This window comes from Electrona antarctica (genome assembly GCF_951216825.1).
Source record: "Electrona antarctica genome assembly, chromosome: 5".
In the NCBI taxonomy this organism is placed as follows: Eukaryota; Metazoa; Chordata; class Actinopteri; order Myctophiformes; family Myctophidae; genus Electrona; species Electrona antarctica.
This window is the reverse complement of record NC_136810.1, coordinates 4,062,897-4,077,502: the sequence shown is the minus strand read 5'-3', so window position 1 is coordinate 4,077,502 and position 14,606 is coordinate 4,062,897. Positions and strand designations below refer to the sequence as shown.

The following is a 14,606-nucleotide window of genomic DNA, read 5'->3' as shown; positions in this document are numbered from 1 at the left end:
GAAATCAACATGTAAATATGAAATAAATGCTTAAACATGTAGCTAGGTGTAATGTTAGAGACCACAGAAGTGAACCTTTCAAGCCTGTTTTCTCAACTCGCTGTTCCTCTGCAAGACATTACTCTATAAGCCATATCTCCAAAACTGGTGGGTCAAACTGAACAACCAATATGTCAATTTGAAGCTATGATTCCCTGCTTTCATATGACATGAAAAAAACGAAAATTCAAAAAAATCCAATGGCAGTCCCTCAGTCAAATTTAGTCACAAATGGAGATTGTGAGATCGGAGTGCCACTTGTGAGAGGAGGGTTGGGCAAGAGAAGGTCAGAAGAATGGTGAGTCTCTCTCTCTCTCTCTCTCTCTCTCTCTCTAAAATGGTAAATGGTAAATGGTGCATTTATATAGCACCTTTATCCAAGGTGCTTTACATAGATTGTGCATCACATTCACCCATTCACACACACATTCATACACCGATTGCGGCGGAAGCCATGCAAGGTACCAACCAGCACATCAGGAGCAATTATGGGGTTCAGAGTCTTGCTCAAGGACACTTCAACACTAACTCTGGGGGAGCCCACACGGTTCGAACTGGCAACTTTGCGGTTACCATCCAGCCACTCGACCCCTGGGTCTCTCTCTCTCTCTCTCTCTCTCTCTCTCTCTCTCTCTCTCTCTCTCTCTCCCTCTCTCCCTCTCTCTCTCTCTCTCTCTCTCTCTCTCTCTCCCTCTTACTTTATGTCGAGACATAAACATGTTCAAAGACCCAGGATGGACTCAGGAACTCGGGGAAACGACCAGCTCCTTCCTCTGCACGCCACTTCTCGTTTCTGTTACCGCAGCGGAGTCCGTTTCAAGTCCTTTTCATTTGAAGGGTTTCTCCTAAATCACGGCTTGGCGGGCACCATAATTGATGCCTGTACTTTACAGTGGACAGTAAATTGTAAGGATACGACTTAACTTAACTTAAAGGTTTCTCTTTTTTGATGATTGGTCATTTTGATGAAAAGCTTGAGTTGTTTTGTATTAGCTCGGCAGATTGGGGTCGGGAATGTTAAGAGTCTTTCATGTACTACAACTGGTTTAGTGGAAAGGAAGTCTTTGTTTTCTTTGTAACTCTATTCTGACGCTATACCTTCAGTATATGGGTTTTAGGAAGTCTTTAAATTTCCTTTGTGTTTGTCTATAAATGTCTTTATAGGCCAGAGAACAATGTTGGATTGATTTCTCCATCCGTACTAAAAGAGTCTTAGTCTTGGTCAAGTTAAAGAATACTGAATGCAGCACACAACACATACATGCCCCTTATGGTGACACAAATTGTTTTCTGAACAAAAGCCGCTGGACTCGAGAGATTCTGTGAAATTAAGTTCTGTCGGCAAAGACACTGTGTGGTGATCGTGGTGCAGGGATGCAGTACAGAGAAGCGTTCTGACGTGATGTAATGAATAGGATAAGAGCTCACTGGACCGTGACGGAAAACTCATTTCACTTAAGTTGATGTTATTGATTTTGGGAGGAAAAGGCTGCGGTTTGAACCTTTCTGGGGTGAATCCCTCTGGATATCCCAGCCGTGATGGATGGAGGAGGGCATTTAGAGCCTATATCCCAGAGGATAACCCTGTCAGAGAGTTACTTCGACACGCATAAAGACTCTTTATCCTCGGGTGTTATGACTGGAGCGTGGAGGGTTACGGGGAAATGTTTCAGCAAGTCTGTGACCTCATGCCTAAGTTCTAGGGGTCAAAATGGTGTCCTCACTAGCTCACTTCCTTTAGGAAAGGAGAGACAGCACAGGAGCAGGGTGACGGGAGGGCACACTGGAGGTTCATTGGGTAGCTGAGGAGAATACCAAACGAGTCGCCCCTTTACCAACTCGCCCCGGGCGTACAGCCCGGTTAAACCTAACCTTATTCCTAACCTTAACCCCAGTAAAGCTATGCCTAAACCTAACCCTATACCTAAACTTAACCCCAGTAAAACTATGTCTAAACCTAACCCTATTCCTAAACTTAACCCCAGTAAAACTATGTCTAAACCTAACCCTATACCTAAACTTAACCCCAGTAAAACTATGCCTAAACTTAACCCTATACCTAAACTTAACCCCAGTAAAACTATGCCTAAACCTAACCCTATACCTAAACTTAACCCCAGTAAAACTATGCCTAAACCTAACCCTATACCTAAACTTAACCCCAGTAAAACTATGCCTAAACCTAACCCTATTCCTAAACTTAACCCCAGTAAAACTATGCCTAAACCTAACCCTGTACCTAAACTTAACCCCAGTAAAACTATGCCTAAACCTAACCCTGTACCTAAACTTAACCCCAGTAAAACTATGCCTAACCCTAAACTTATTTCTTATTCTCAGTAAAACAAAATAAAGAATACAAGAGCCGTGGCACCGAACGGTCGGCGTGAGGTCGGCGTAAAGATCGAGGGATGAGTTGGTTTAGGGGCGACTGTACCTGATCAAAGTCAAAGTCGTACGATTTGTCACACACGTTACCGCAGTGAAATTTGTTCTCCGCATTTGACCCATCTCTTGGAGCGGTGAGCCGCAGCCAAGGAGCGGTGAGCTCCAGCCAAGGAGTGGTGAGCCGCAGCGTGCGCCGTGCTTGGGAATCATTTGATTAGTAGATTTGACCCCCAATCCAACCCTTGATGCTGAGTGCCAAGCAGGGAGGGCATTGGGTCCCATTTTTACAGTCTTTGGTATGACCCGGCCGGGGATTGAACCCCGACCTCCCAGTTTCAGGGCGGACACTCTAACCAAAGGCCACTGAGCTGATACCGCTGAGGAGGGGAGCACAGCGATATATATATCGTGGACAAACGTTTCTTTGAGGAGTGAGATGAAACGGGGGTGGGGGAGAGTTATGAATCTCAGGTTATGTGCAGAGATTAGCATCGCAGTAACCCCCTCCTCTCCCATGTGGCCCGGCGCACCTCCGTTGACCCACCGTGGGGGGTTCGGGATGTGCCGGGCGGGCTCTCGCCTTACGCCCCCTCGGGGGTCAGAGATGGACGCTGAACTGCGGCAGGGATGTGCCGGGCGGGCTCTCGCCTTACGCCCCCTCGGGGGTCAGAGATGGACGCTGAACAGCGGCAGGGATGCGGCGTGTTATTGGATTCCGTCATTCACATGTCATCTCCTGCTGCTAACGAGACACAGGCCCCACATTCAGACAGTGATCACCAGTGGTGGAAAAAGTACTCAGTTGTTTTAATTAAGTAAAAGTAACGATACTGCAATTTAGAACTACTTCGTTACAAGTAAAAGTACGGAATTGAAAATGTACTTGAGTAAAAGTACAAAAGTATCGGCATCAAAAATTTACTTAAAGTACTAAAAGTAAAAGTTCAAACTGTACAAATCTACAAGCTCACAATGCGTTGCGAGCTTGTAGATCGGCTATTTTCAAATGGCCGAAATGTATATGGTTGAAGTGGTTAATGTATGTTTTGATTGTTTTCTAAATGTTTGTTTTTGTGGCTTTCGCCTTTATTTAATTTTAATTTTATTTGTATGGAGGGACAGACAGTAGGCTGACAGGAAATGGGGAGAGAGATGGGGGGAAGACATGCAGTAAAGGCCGTCGGGATCGGGAGTCGAACCCGCGGCACACTGCCAGACTGGATTACCAGCCAAGGTGCCTGGACCACTGAGCCATGGCCCAGGCTAATGTATGTTTTCTAATCAAAATTTAAATCGCCAAATAAAAGTACAGTAAAAGTACAAATTGTGGCTCTGAGATGTAGTGGAGTAGAAGTAAAAGTACTGGAAATTGGAAATACTCAAGTAAAGTACAAATACCTCAGCACCAGGAATATCTGCAGTGTCCCGGGAGGAGGTTGTTGTTGTTGCCGAGGGGATTCATGGGGGTCGACCACCACCGCACACACCTAACAATAAGCTCAGTGTGTGTGAGAGGAGGATCAGGTGTCCACTCTCCTATCCGCTGATGTCTCGGGACACAGGCTGTGTGACAAGGAAATATCCATGTACCTCTTTTTTTTATTATTATTATTTTGCGTGTGTGTGTGTGAACTCAGCATGTTGGTGTAAGCCTGAGGACTGACAGCGTGTTTCTCAGTGCTTCTCAAACATCAAAGGACGTTCAATTTCAATTTCCTTATGATCTAATAGTTGCAGTAGAACGTACTATAGTCGTACTACTGTACTGTCCCAGTTGGTGATATTATAGTGACATAATCATAACACAATCATTCCCGGGATTCCTTCAAAATAGGAGCTCTGGGGTGCCGGAAAGACATGGCCGCTTTTACTCTGATTGTTCCCCCCCGGAAACAATCCGGAAAAAACATATTTTGCTAGCTTACCTTGCTCTCGATTCTATTACCGTATATCGCTAAAAGCTCCAAAGCGTTCATATTTTGAACGAGAGGCGGATGAGAAGTCAGAAATGAAGCGCTTAGTATATCCATCAGATCAAAACCACGGAGAGCGCCCTGGATGAGCAGAGACGAGGCATTCTTTCTGCCGCGCTAACAGGCTAGTGAACGGGACGCTAATATGACTGAAGAGCGAAGCGTACGGTGGCCTTAGAGGCTCACTCAAAAATAAAATAAAAAGGAAAAACATTCTGAATATTCTCCCCTCGCCTGATATCATTGAGGATGCGCTAGGATGTGTACACAATGTCTTATGCATCGGTCGATAGGATTCCCTATGACATGTGGACACGTCCTATGAACGGACCCTGTTAACATCTTACAACTATGTTGTGCACGTCATAGGAAAAGCCTGTTCAAAGATAGTGCAGCTCTACAAGCTCACAGCACGATACCATGTGATGCATTCTGAGCTTGTAAATCATCTCTTTCCACTATTTTAGAAATAACCATGGAGGGCTTAAGTGGTTTAGACTGTTTCTCACCCCAGGGGGTCCCCAGGGGGTCCCCGCCGGACCCTACTTGGAGAACCACTCTCTACGATTACGTGGATTTACCCAAACGTTGCAGAAAGCACTGTTTTTCACATCATCAATGAGTACTTTATGTTAGCTACCATAATAACACGGAGTCTATACCCACATTCTCAATGGGTATTCTCTGACGTGTTGTAATTCACATCATCAATCCACTCACAACTCACACTCATTCCAAATGCACCAATAATGCTTTTGGCTGAAGTATAGAGTCAATAGAAATGGTGTTATTATAAATCCAGCTGCTCTGCAAATGTAAACCTCTGTTCCGTCCGCAAAGTAGAGAGTATGAAAACACAGAGATGATGCCTTTCAGGTTGGAACTATTACTTGCCACTATTACACCTTCAGCTCGCATGGATTTAACACTGCTTGATTTTCCTTTGCATCATCAAGGCATCCCACACTCAAATGTTTACGTTGGATAATTGTCAGCCATTGAACCGAGACATTTGAACATGAATGTTCCTGATGAAGTATACACTCATTAATGCTGATTGTGATGATTGGGTGAAACCCTGTGCTTCAAAGAGTGAGAGATTTGAGTTCACACTGTTTCATATTTTTAAGCATTACCGTATTTAACAAGCACATAGACTATGGAATGATTATTTCCTCTCTTTGTAAAGCCACGGCATTTTAGTTCAACTCTTATCTGCTATTTTCCTTTTTACATAGGATACAATTCATGTGAAGGCGTCCTCTTTTAAAAGAACATTGTATAATCATTTGATCAAACATGAACTTTTATAATGGAGTTGATTGCTAATCAGAGGACACTTGATGTGTAGCTTTTACACATTTTAAACACGGACATGCTTAAAATGTGTACATTTATCTATGGGCATTGATTGCTACAAGGAGGTGAGTAGCATGTGACCCAGCATGGAGCAGGAAGGAGTTGAATAGAAGTGTTAGAAGTCTCACGTGCGTGATCTACTGCATCACTTTTCTTAATAGTCTAGTAGCCAGAATGTGAACCCGGACATGTTGAGTACACCAACGTTTTATGTTATAAATGTTTGGTATGGGTCCCTAGCATGTAGAAACTGCCGGATGCTAACTTGCATATGTTGAGCAATTTTCATAATTGGCATAATATGTGACCATACCATTAAAAACCTATAGAAGGCAAAATATTCAAAATTGAATCATGCTTGATGTAGCATGTGATGTGTCAAACTAGGGGGTTTTCATGATGCTGAATCCATTCCAAGCATTCGTTTTGCAAAAAAGTCACTCTAAAACGGCCATTGCCGTCATCACAAATGTGTGGGCATGGCCGTTTTTAGCCCAATGAGTGTTTGTTCAAAATGGGGCTCTATGAGCTGGCTACTAGACTATAACAGTTGTTCACAATGGGGCTCTATGAGCTGGCTACTAGACTATAACAGTTGTTCACAATGGGGCTCTATGAGCTGGCTACTAGACTATAACAGGCTCTATGAGCTGGCTACTAGACTATAACAGGCTCTATGAGCTGGCTACTAGACTATAACAGGATAAACTAACCTTTGAAGAACCACCGCGCCGACATCATCCTTCATGAAAATCCCCCTTAAAATGGTGTGATCCTTTTGTCGTCATAAAAAACAATCCAAACTGCCGATCAGTAACAAAGAGCGTAGGACAGAGCCACGCGCAGCGCCACCATTGGAATGCATTTGGCCTGAACTTCCCAGAAGCCTCAGCAAGCCAGTGCAACTGGAAAGGTTTTCCTGTGACGTCATCCTAACACGTCACCTATCCCACTCTGTCCGATGGAAACCCTGTCTTGTAGGGCAGGGGTTCTCAACGTTTTTGGCCGGGGACCCCCGGAAATGCTTTGGCAATGTCTCGGGACCCCCGCCCCGCCCCCTCCCGACCCCCAATATAAATTGACTGCTACAATAACCTTAAACCATTTTGGGCGGGAACCCCTTTTGGTGTTTTAAGCATTGTTATAATTTAGCTATTGAAAAATAGCAGATCTACAAGCTCGTAGCGCGCCACCGAGTGGCGCGCTACGAGCTTGTTGGTCTGCTATTTTTGAAAAATCGTGAAAATAAAATTTTAAAATAAATCTTTTTTTTTTTTTTTTTTTTTTTTAATAATTTGGGGACCCCCTAAAATAATTTGGCGACCCCCCGAGGGGTCGCGACCCACGGGTTGAGAACCCCTGTTGTAGGGTCTTAAAACCTATTAAAAACACGAATGAAACAATGAAAACACAACTTGTGTATGTTGTGTATGTAATGTATATGTACTGTTATGTGTTTGTGATGTAGTTTAAAGTATCAGTGTTAGAGGACCTCAGTGGAAATAAGTCTTTATCGGACTTTACTGTGAAATCCTTGAATCGCTGATTATAATGTTGTATTATGATTGCTTTTCTAAATAAATCAAATCAAATCAAACTCGTCTAACTTGTGAACGGGAGGGAAGAAGAGTTCAAAACTGAAAGGTTCCATGTAAATATGAATAAATGCATTAATATCAAGGCAGGTTTACTTCTCCGGGGGAAGAATATACTTCATTTCAAGCCTGAATTGAAATAAATGCATCACTGAATTGATTTAAAAACAAAATGTATTCAGGGCAATCTGCAGTTGCACGCGGCGCATCACTCCTCCTTCCAATGAGATAATGTTTGGGAGATTTCATTCTCTCTGACCTTATTCTCTCCCTCCCTCGCTCTCTCATCTGTTCTCTATCTATTCTTCACCTTTTCTCTCCAGTTCCATGACTTCTCTCCTTTTTCCCCAGCAGCGGTCGGCCCACACGCAGCCGCTCTGTGGTGCTGCTCCACTGTAGGCTCTGTGGTGCTGCTCCACTGTAGGCTCTGTGGTGCTGCTCCACTGTAGGCTCTCTGGTGCTGCTCCACTGTAGGCTCTGTGGTGCTGCTCCACTGTAGGCTCTGTGGTGCTGCTCCACTGTAGGCTCTGTGGTGCTGCTCCACTGTAGGCTCTGTGGTGCTGCTCCACTGTAGGCTCTGTGGTGCTGCTCCACCGTAGGCTCTGTGGTGCTGCTCCACTGTAGGCTCTGTGGTGCTGCTCCACTGTAGGCTCTGTGGTGCTGCTCCACTGTAGGCTCTGTGGTGCTGCTCCACTGTAGGCTCTGTGGTGCTGCTCCACTGTAGGCTCTGTGGTGCTGCTCCACTGTAGGCTCTGTGGTGCTGCTCCACTGTAGGGCTGTTATTTCTACACATATAAACTGTAGTGTAATGAATGAGTGCTTGTCCTCTCTAGCCCATTTCGACCTGAGGACGATTCTACAAAATGTATTTTAAATCCTGACAGTTTTCTGAAAAAACTCCTATGTCAGCGGTTCTCAAACATTTTCATGTCAAGGACCCCCAAAAATGTATGTAATTTGCCGCCGCCGACCCCCATCTGAAAATATGTTGTTCCTAGGGACCTCCTCATGAAGCAAAGATTATAGTTCAAAACGTTGTCTCTGAAAGAATATATATTCAAAGATTTGAGGCACGTTTTCACGATTCTTAAAAAAATAGCAGACCTACAAGCTCGTAGCGTGGCACTCGGTGCCGCGCTACGAGCTTGTAGATCTGCTATTGTTCAATAGCTAAAGCATAACATAATGCTTTAAAACACCAAAAGGGGTTCCCGTCCAGAATGGGCTAGTCAGCCTTGACCAGCAGGCCATTTTACACTTTGACAGGAAGACCCGTGAAGTTGAAGGAATAACACCCAGTGTCTGATGTGTTGTGGTTTATGGATTATAATGTAACGTTATATAGGGTCTGTGTGGCTTGGAGAACATCTTTATGTGTGAGTTAAATGGGAGATTCTTTTGTGTGGTGAGAATCTTGTAGAACCTATATTGGAACATTCATGACAAAATGTCTGATTCTCGTCTCTCTGCAGGGGCAGAAGAACCTTTATTGGAACAGTCATGACACAATGTCTGATTCTCGTCTCTCTGCAGGGGCAGAAGAACCTTTATTGGAACAGTCATGACACAATGTCTGATTCTCGTCTCTCTGCAGGGGCAGAAGAACCTTTATTGGAACAGTCATGACACAATGTCTGATTCTCGTCTCTCTGCAGGGGCAGAAGAACCTTTATTGGAACAGTCATGACACAATGTCTGATTCTCGTCTCTCTGCAGGGGCAGAAGACGGAAGCTGAGAAATACTTCCTGAAAGCCATCCAGCTAGATCCAACGAAAGGGAATTGTTACATGCATTACGGTAAGTGTTACATGCATTACGGTAAGTGTTACATGCATTACGGTAAGTGTTGATTAGTGGGTTTAGTAATTGTATAATTGTTTTTGCATTCGTGCAGGATATACATAGGCCTTAGAGATAGGGTGAGAAGTTCAGTCACACGAGAGAGTCTTCGCCTGGAAAGGAGCCAGCTGAGGTGGTTCGGGGCATCTGGTTAGGATGCCTCGGGCTCCTCCCTAGGGAGGTCCTCGACGCACGTCCCACTGGGAGGAGACCCCGGGGCAGACCAAGGTGCAGTTGGAGGAAACACATCGACTCACTGGCCTTGGAACGTCTCGGAATCCCCCAGGAGGAAGTCACTAATGTTGCTCTGGAGAGGGAAGTCTGGAGCACTCTGGTGGAGCTTTTGCCCCCGCGACCCGACTACGGATAAGCGGTTGAAGATGGATGGATGGATGGATGGATACATAGGCCTACTGTAACATTGACATGCAATCAATAATGGAGCAGTTGAGACGAATAACCATCTTAGTCCATCATTTCCGCCTGTTCAGCAATTCACCCAAGTTGAAATTTTACCTGTAAAATGAGTGGAACCAACATTTTTATCAATATCAATATCTGGGAATTTATTTTGCTTTACGATCCCCGAGCACTATAAAAGTGCTCGGGGATCGTGTGTCAGATTCAATCCCATTAAAATGTGTACGTTGAGTAGATGGTTTTAGAATGTATATCTGAGGTCTGGGCACAACGTGGAGCTGCAGTCAGCACTGCGTGCAGAAGTCACGGTTTGAAGTCTCTCTCCTGGTCTAAAGGCCTGCAGCCACGGCTTCCATTTCATCCACAGTTATTAAGCCATTTAGACCTGGGAACGATTCTACAAATGTCTTCTAAATCCTGAGAGTTTTCTGAAAAACCCCATGTTTCTATGTCAGTCATTCTCAAACATATTCATGTCAAGGACCCCCAAAAATATGTGTAATTGGCCACGGACCCCCATCTGAAAATATGTTGTTCCAGGAACCCCCCAGAAGCAAAGATTTGGGTTAAAAACGTTCGCTCTGAAAGAATATATATTCAAAGATTTGCTCCACATTTTCACGATTTTTCAAAAATAGCAGACCTACAAGCTCATAGCGCGGCACTCGGTGCCGCGCTATGAGCTTGTAGATCTGCTATTTTTCAATAGCTAAAGCATAACATAATGCTTAAAACACCAAAAGGGGTTCCCGTCTAGAATGGATTAAGGAAAATATGCTTAGTCTCGCTCGCTGGTTTGGGAGCCTCATGGTACAGTGGTGAGGCTAACCAAAATCAACACGGTGTTAATTCCTCTCTAAACCTGGCCTTTTCCGAGAGGTCTGCCCAGGGTTCAGGGCCCTGTCAGGGCTCCGTAATCCCCTCTCATTAGCAGGGGTCTACACAGAGGTCCACCCATGACAGCCAGCCACGCCCTGCCCTCACTCAGACATTCCAAACGCCATATTCTCCATAAAAGAAACATTCCTATCAAGATGAACTAATTTGAACAAATGGGGGGTTGAGTGATGGTCAAGGAGTGGAATGGATGGAGCACAGCGCTCATATCTAGTGTTTCACTGAGTCATGGTGAGGACAGACGAGGCTGCACGTCCACCTGGGCCAAAGACAACACTCCCAGTACAGGCCGTGTATCCCTCCTCCCCTCCATGCCAATCCCGCAGCATTTCTAACAGTGATCAGAGGTGGAAGAAGTAAACCCACTCAGATTCGTTTTTTTTTTAAATGTTTAAATTTTTATCCCACAATTTTGTAACCCATTTATTTCACCCAGTGTCAATTATCTAATGTAATTATGGGCGCTACACTTCCTCTGCCAACCTGGGGGGGCAGCGGACTGACCTCATGCCTCCTTCTATGTATGAGGAGTCCAAGCTGCTTCTTTTCACCTGACAGGGGAGAGTTTCCCCGGCCGGACGTAGCACGTGGAGGGAACACGTTATTCCGACCAGTTCTCAGATTAGTTTTTAATTAAATAAAAGTAGTAAAACCACAAGGTAGAAATAATCTGTTAGTGTAAAAGTCTTGTATGCAAAAGTATTGGCATCAAAAAGCCGAGATATATAATATAGGCGTGGTTAATGTACGTTTTCTCATTATAATCTAAATCTGCAAAGTAACTAGTAACTAAAGATGTCAAATAATTGTAGTGTAGTGTAGTGGAGGAAAGACGACCAGAAGTGTATCGAGAAATGGAAAATACTTGAGTAAATTAAAAGTACCTCAACATTGCACTTGAGTATACAGTACTTGAGTAAATGAACTTTGGACTAATGCTCTTAGTGATCTGGTTCTCTCCCCTCGGCCTCGGCCTCGCCAGGTCAGTTCCTCTTAGTGGTCACTGACAGTGATGTGGTTTCTCTCCCCTTGGCCTCGGCCTCGCCAGGTCAGTTCCTGCTGGAGGAGTCGCGGCCGCGGGAAGCGGCAGAGATGGCGGAGAAAGCTGCCCACCTTGATGGCGGGGAGTTCGATGTGGTCTTCAGCGCCGCCCACATGCTCAGGTGAGGGACCGACCGACTCCCCAGGTTTCTCCTTTTAACACTTTACCACATGCTCAGGTGAGGGACCGACCCACTCCCCAGGTTTCTCCTTTTAACACTTTACCACATGCTCAGGTGAGGGACCGACCGACTCCCGAGGTTTCTCCTGTTAACACTTTACCACATGCTCAGGTGAGGGACCGACCCACTCCCCAGGTTTCTCCTTTTAACACTTTACCACATGCTCAGGTGAGGGACCGACCCACTCCCCAGGTTTCTCCTTTTAACACTTTACCACATGCTCAGGTGAGGGACCGACCCACTCCCCAGGTTTCTCCTTTTAACACTTTACCACATGCTCAGGTGAGGGACCGACCCACTCCCCAGGTTTCTCCTTTTAACACTTTACCACATGCTCAGGTGAGGGACCGACCCACTCCCCAGGTTTCTCCTTTTAACACTTTACCACATGCTCAGGTGAGGGACCGACCCACTCCCCAGGTTTCTCCTTTTAACACTTTACCACATGCTCAGGTGAGGGACCGACCCACTCCCCAGGTTTCTCCTTTTAACACTTTACCACATGCTCAGGTGAGGGACCGACCCACTCCCCAGGTTTCTCCTTTTAACACTTTACCACATGCTCAGGTGAGGGACCGACCCACTCCCCAGGTTTCTCCTTTTAACACTTTACCACATGCTCAGGTGAGGGACCGACCCACTCCCCAGGTTTCTCCTTTTAACACTTTACCACATGCTCAGGTGAGGGACCGACCCACTCCCCAGGTTTCTCCTTTTAACACTTTACCACATGCTCAGGTGAGGGACCGACCCACTCCCCAGGTTTCTCCTTTTAACACTTTACCACATGCTCAGGTGAGGGACCGACCCACTCCCCAGGTTTCTCCTTTTAACACTTTCCCACATGCTCAGGTGAGGGACCGACCCACTCCCCAGGTTTCTCCTTTTAACACTTTACCACATGCTCAGGTGAGGGACCGACCCACTCCCCAGGTTTCTCCTTTTAACACTTTCCCACATGCTCAGGTGAGGGACCGACCCACTCCCCAGGTTTCTCCTTTTAACACTTTACCACATGCTCAGGTGAGGGACCGACCCACTCCCCAGGTTTCTCCTTTTAACACTTTACCACATGCTCAGGTGAGGGACCGACCCACTCCCCAGGTTTCTCCTTTTAACACTTTACCACATGCTCAGGTGAGGGACCGACCCACTCCCCAGGTTTCTCCTTTTAACACTTTACCACATGCTCAGGTGAGGGACCGACCCACTCCCCAGGTTTCTCCTGTTAACACTTTACCACATGCTCAGGTGAGGGACCGACCCACTCCCCAGGTTTCTCCTTTTAACACTTTACCACATGCTCAGGTGAGGGACCGACCCACTCCCCAGGTTTCTCCTTTTGACACTTTACCACATGCTCAGGTGAGGGACCGACTCACTCCCCAGGTTTCTCCTTTTAACACTTTACCACATGCTCAGGTGAGGGACCGACCCACTCCCCAGGTTTCTCCTTTTAACACTTTACCACATGCTCAGGTGAGGGACCGACCCACTCCCCAGGTTTCTCCTTTTAACACTTTACCACATGCTCAGGTGAGGGACCGACCCACTCCCCAGGTTTCTCCTTTTAACACTTTACCACATGCTCAGGTGAGGGACCGACCCACTCCCCAGGTTTCTCCTTTTAACACTTTACCACATGCTCAGGTGAGGGACCGCCCCACTCCCCAGGTTTCTCCTTTTAACACTTTACCACATGCTCAGGTGAGCGACCGACCCACTCCCCAGGTTTCTCCTGTTAACACTTTACCACATGCTCAGGTGAGCGACCGACCCACTCCCCAGGTTTCTCCTTTTAACACTTTACCACATGCTCAGGTGAGGGACCGACCCACTCCCCAGGTTTCTCCTTTTAACACTTTACCACATGCTCAGGTGAGGGACCGACCCACTCCCCAGGTTTCTCCTTTTAACACTTTACCACATGCTCAGGTGAGGGACCGACCCACTCCCCAGGTTTCTCCTTTTAACACTTTACCACATGCTCAGGTGAGGGACCGACCCACTCCCCAGGTTTCTCCTTTTAACACTTTACCACATGCTCAGGTGAGGGACCGACCCACTCCCCAGGTTTCTCCTTTTAACACTTTACCACATGCTCAGGTGAGGGACCGACCCACTCCCCAGGTTTCTCCTTTTAACACTTTACCACATGCTCAGGTGAGGGACCGACCCACTCCCCAGGTTTCTCCTTTTAACACTTTACCACATGCTCAGGTGAGGGACCGACCCACTCCCCAGGTTTCTCCTGTTAACACTTTACCACATGCTCAGGTGAGGGACCGACCCACTCCCCAGGTTTCTCCTTTTAACACTTTACCACATGCTCAGGTGAGGGACCGACCCACTCCCCAGGTTTCTCCTTTTAACACTTTACCACATGCTCAGGTGAGGGACCGACCCACTCCCCAGGTTTCTCCTTTTAACACTTTACCACATGCTCAGGTGAGGGACCGACCCACTCCCCAGGTTTCTCCTTTTAACACTTTACCACATGCTCAGGTGAGGGACCGACCCACTCCCCAGGTTTCTCCTTTTAACACTTTACCACATGCTCAGGTGAGGGACCGACCCACTCCCCAGGTTTCTCCTTTTAACACTTTACCACATGCTCAGGTGAGGGACCGACCCACTCCCCAGGTTTCTCCTTTTAACACTTTACCACATGCTCAGGTGAGGGACCGACCCACTCCCCAGGTTTCTCATTTTAACACTTTCGGGGCCCTAGATTAACCCATTTAGGCCTGACGTCAAAATTAAACAGTTTTCTGAAATACCTATGTTTCACTGTGCAAAAAGCATGGAATACGGATGTGTATATTACAGGAAACTCCCGTTAAACTTTCCAACAAATTCCGGTAAACTTGTA

At 46.2% G+C, this 14,606-nt stretch overlaps 1 protein-coding gene across 1 annotated transcript in view; it reads left to right on the top strand.

The window, feature by feature from the left end:
* The window catches only part of LOC306923128 (protein O-mannosyl-transferase TMTC2-like), a 57,765-nt gene that overhangs the window by 16,123 nt on the left and 27,036 nt on the right, over nt 1–14,606 (top strand). Inside the window, exons 7-8 of the mRNA XM_079501152.1 lie at nt 9,071–9,152; nt 11,560–11,674. Of these exons, the coding sequence (XP_079357278.1) occupies nt 9,071–9,152; nt 11,560–11,674 (197 nt within the window). The remainder of the gene's footprint in view (nt 1–9,070; nt 9,153–11,559; nt 11,675–14,606) is intronic.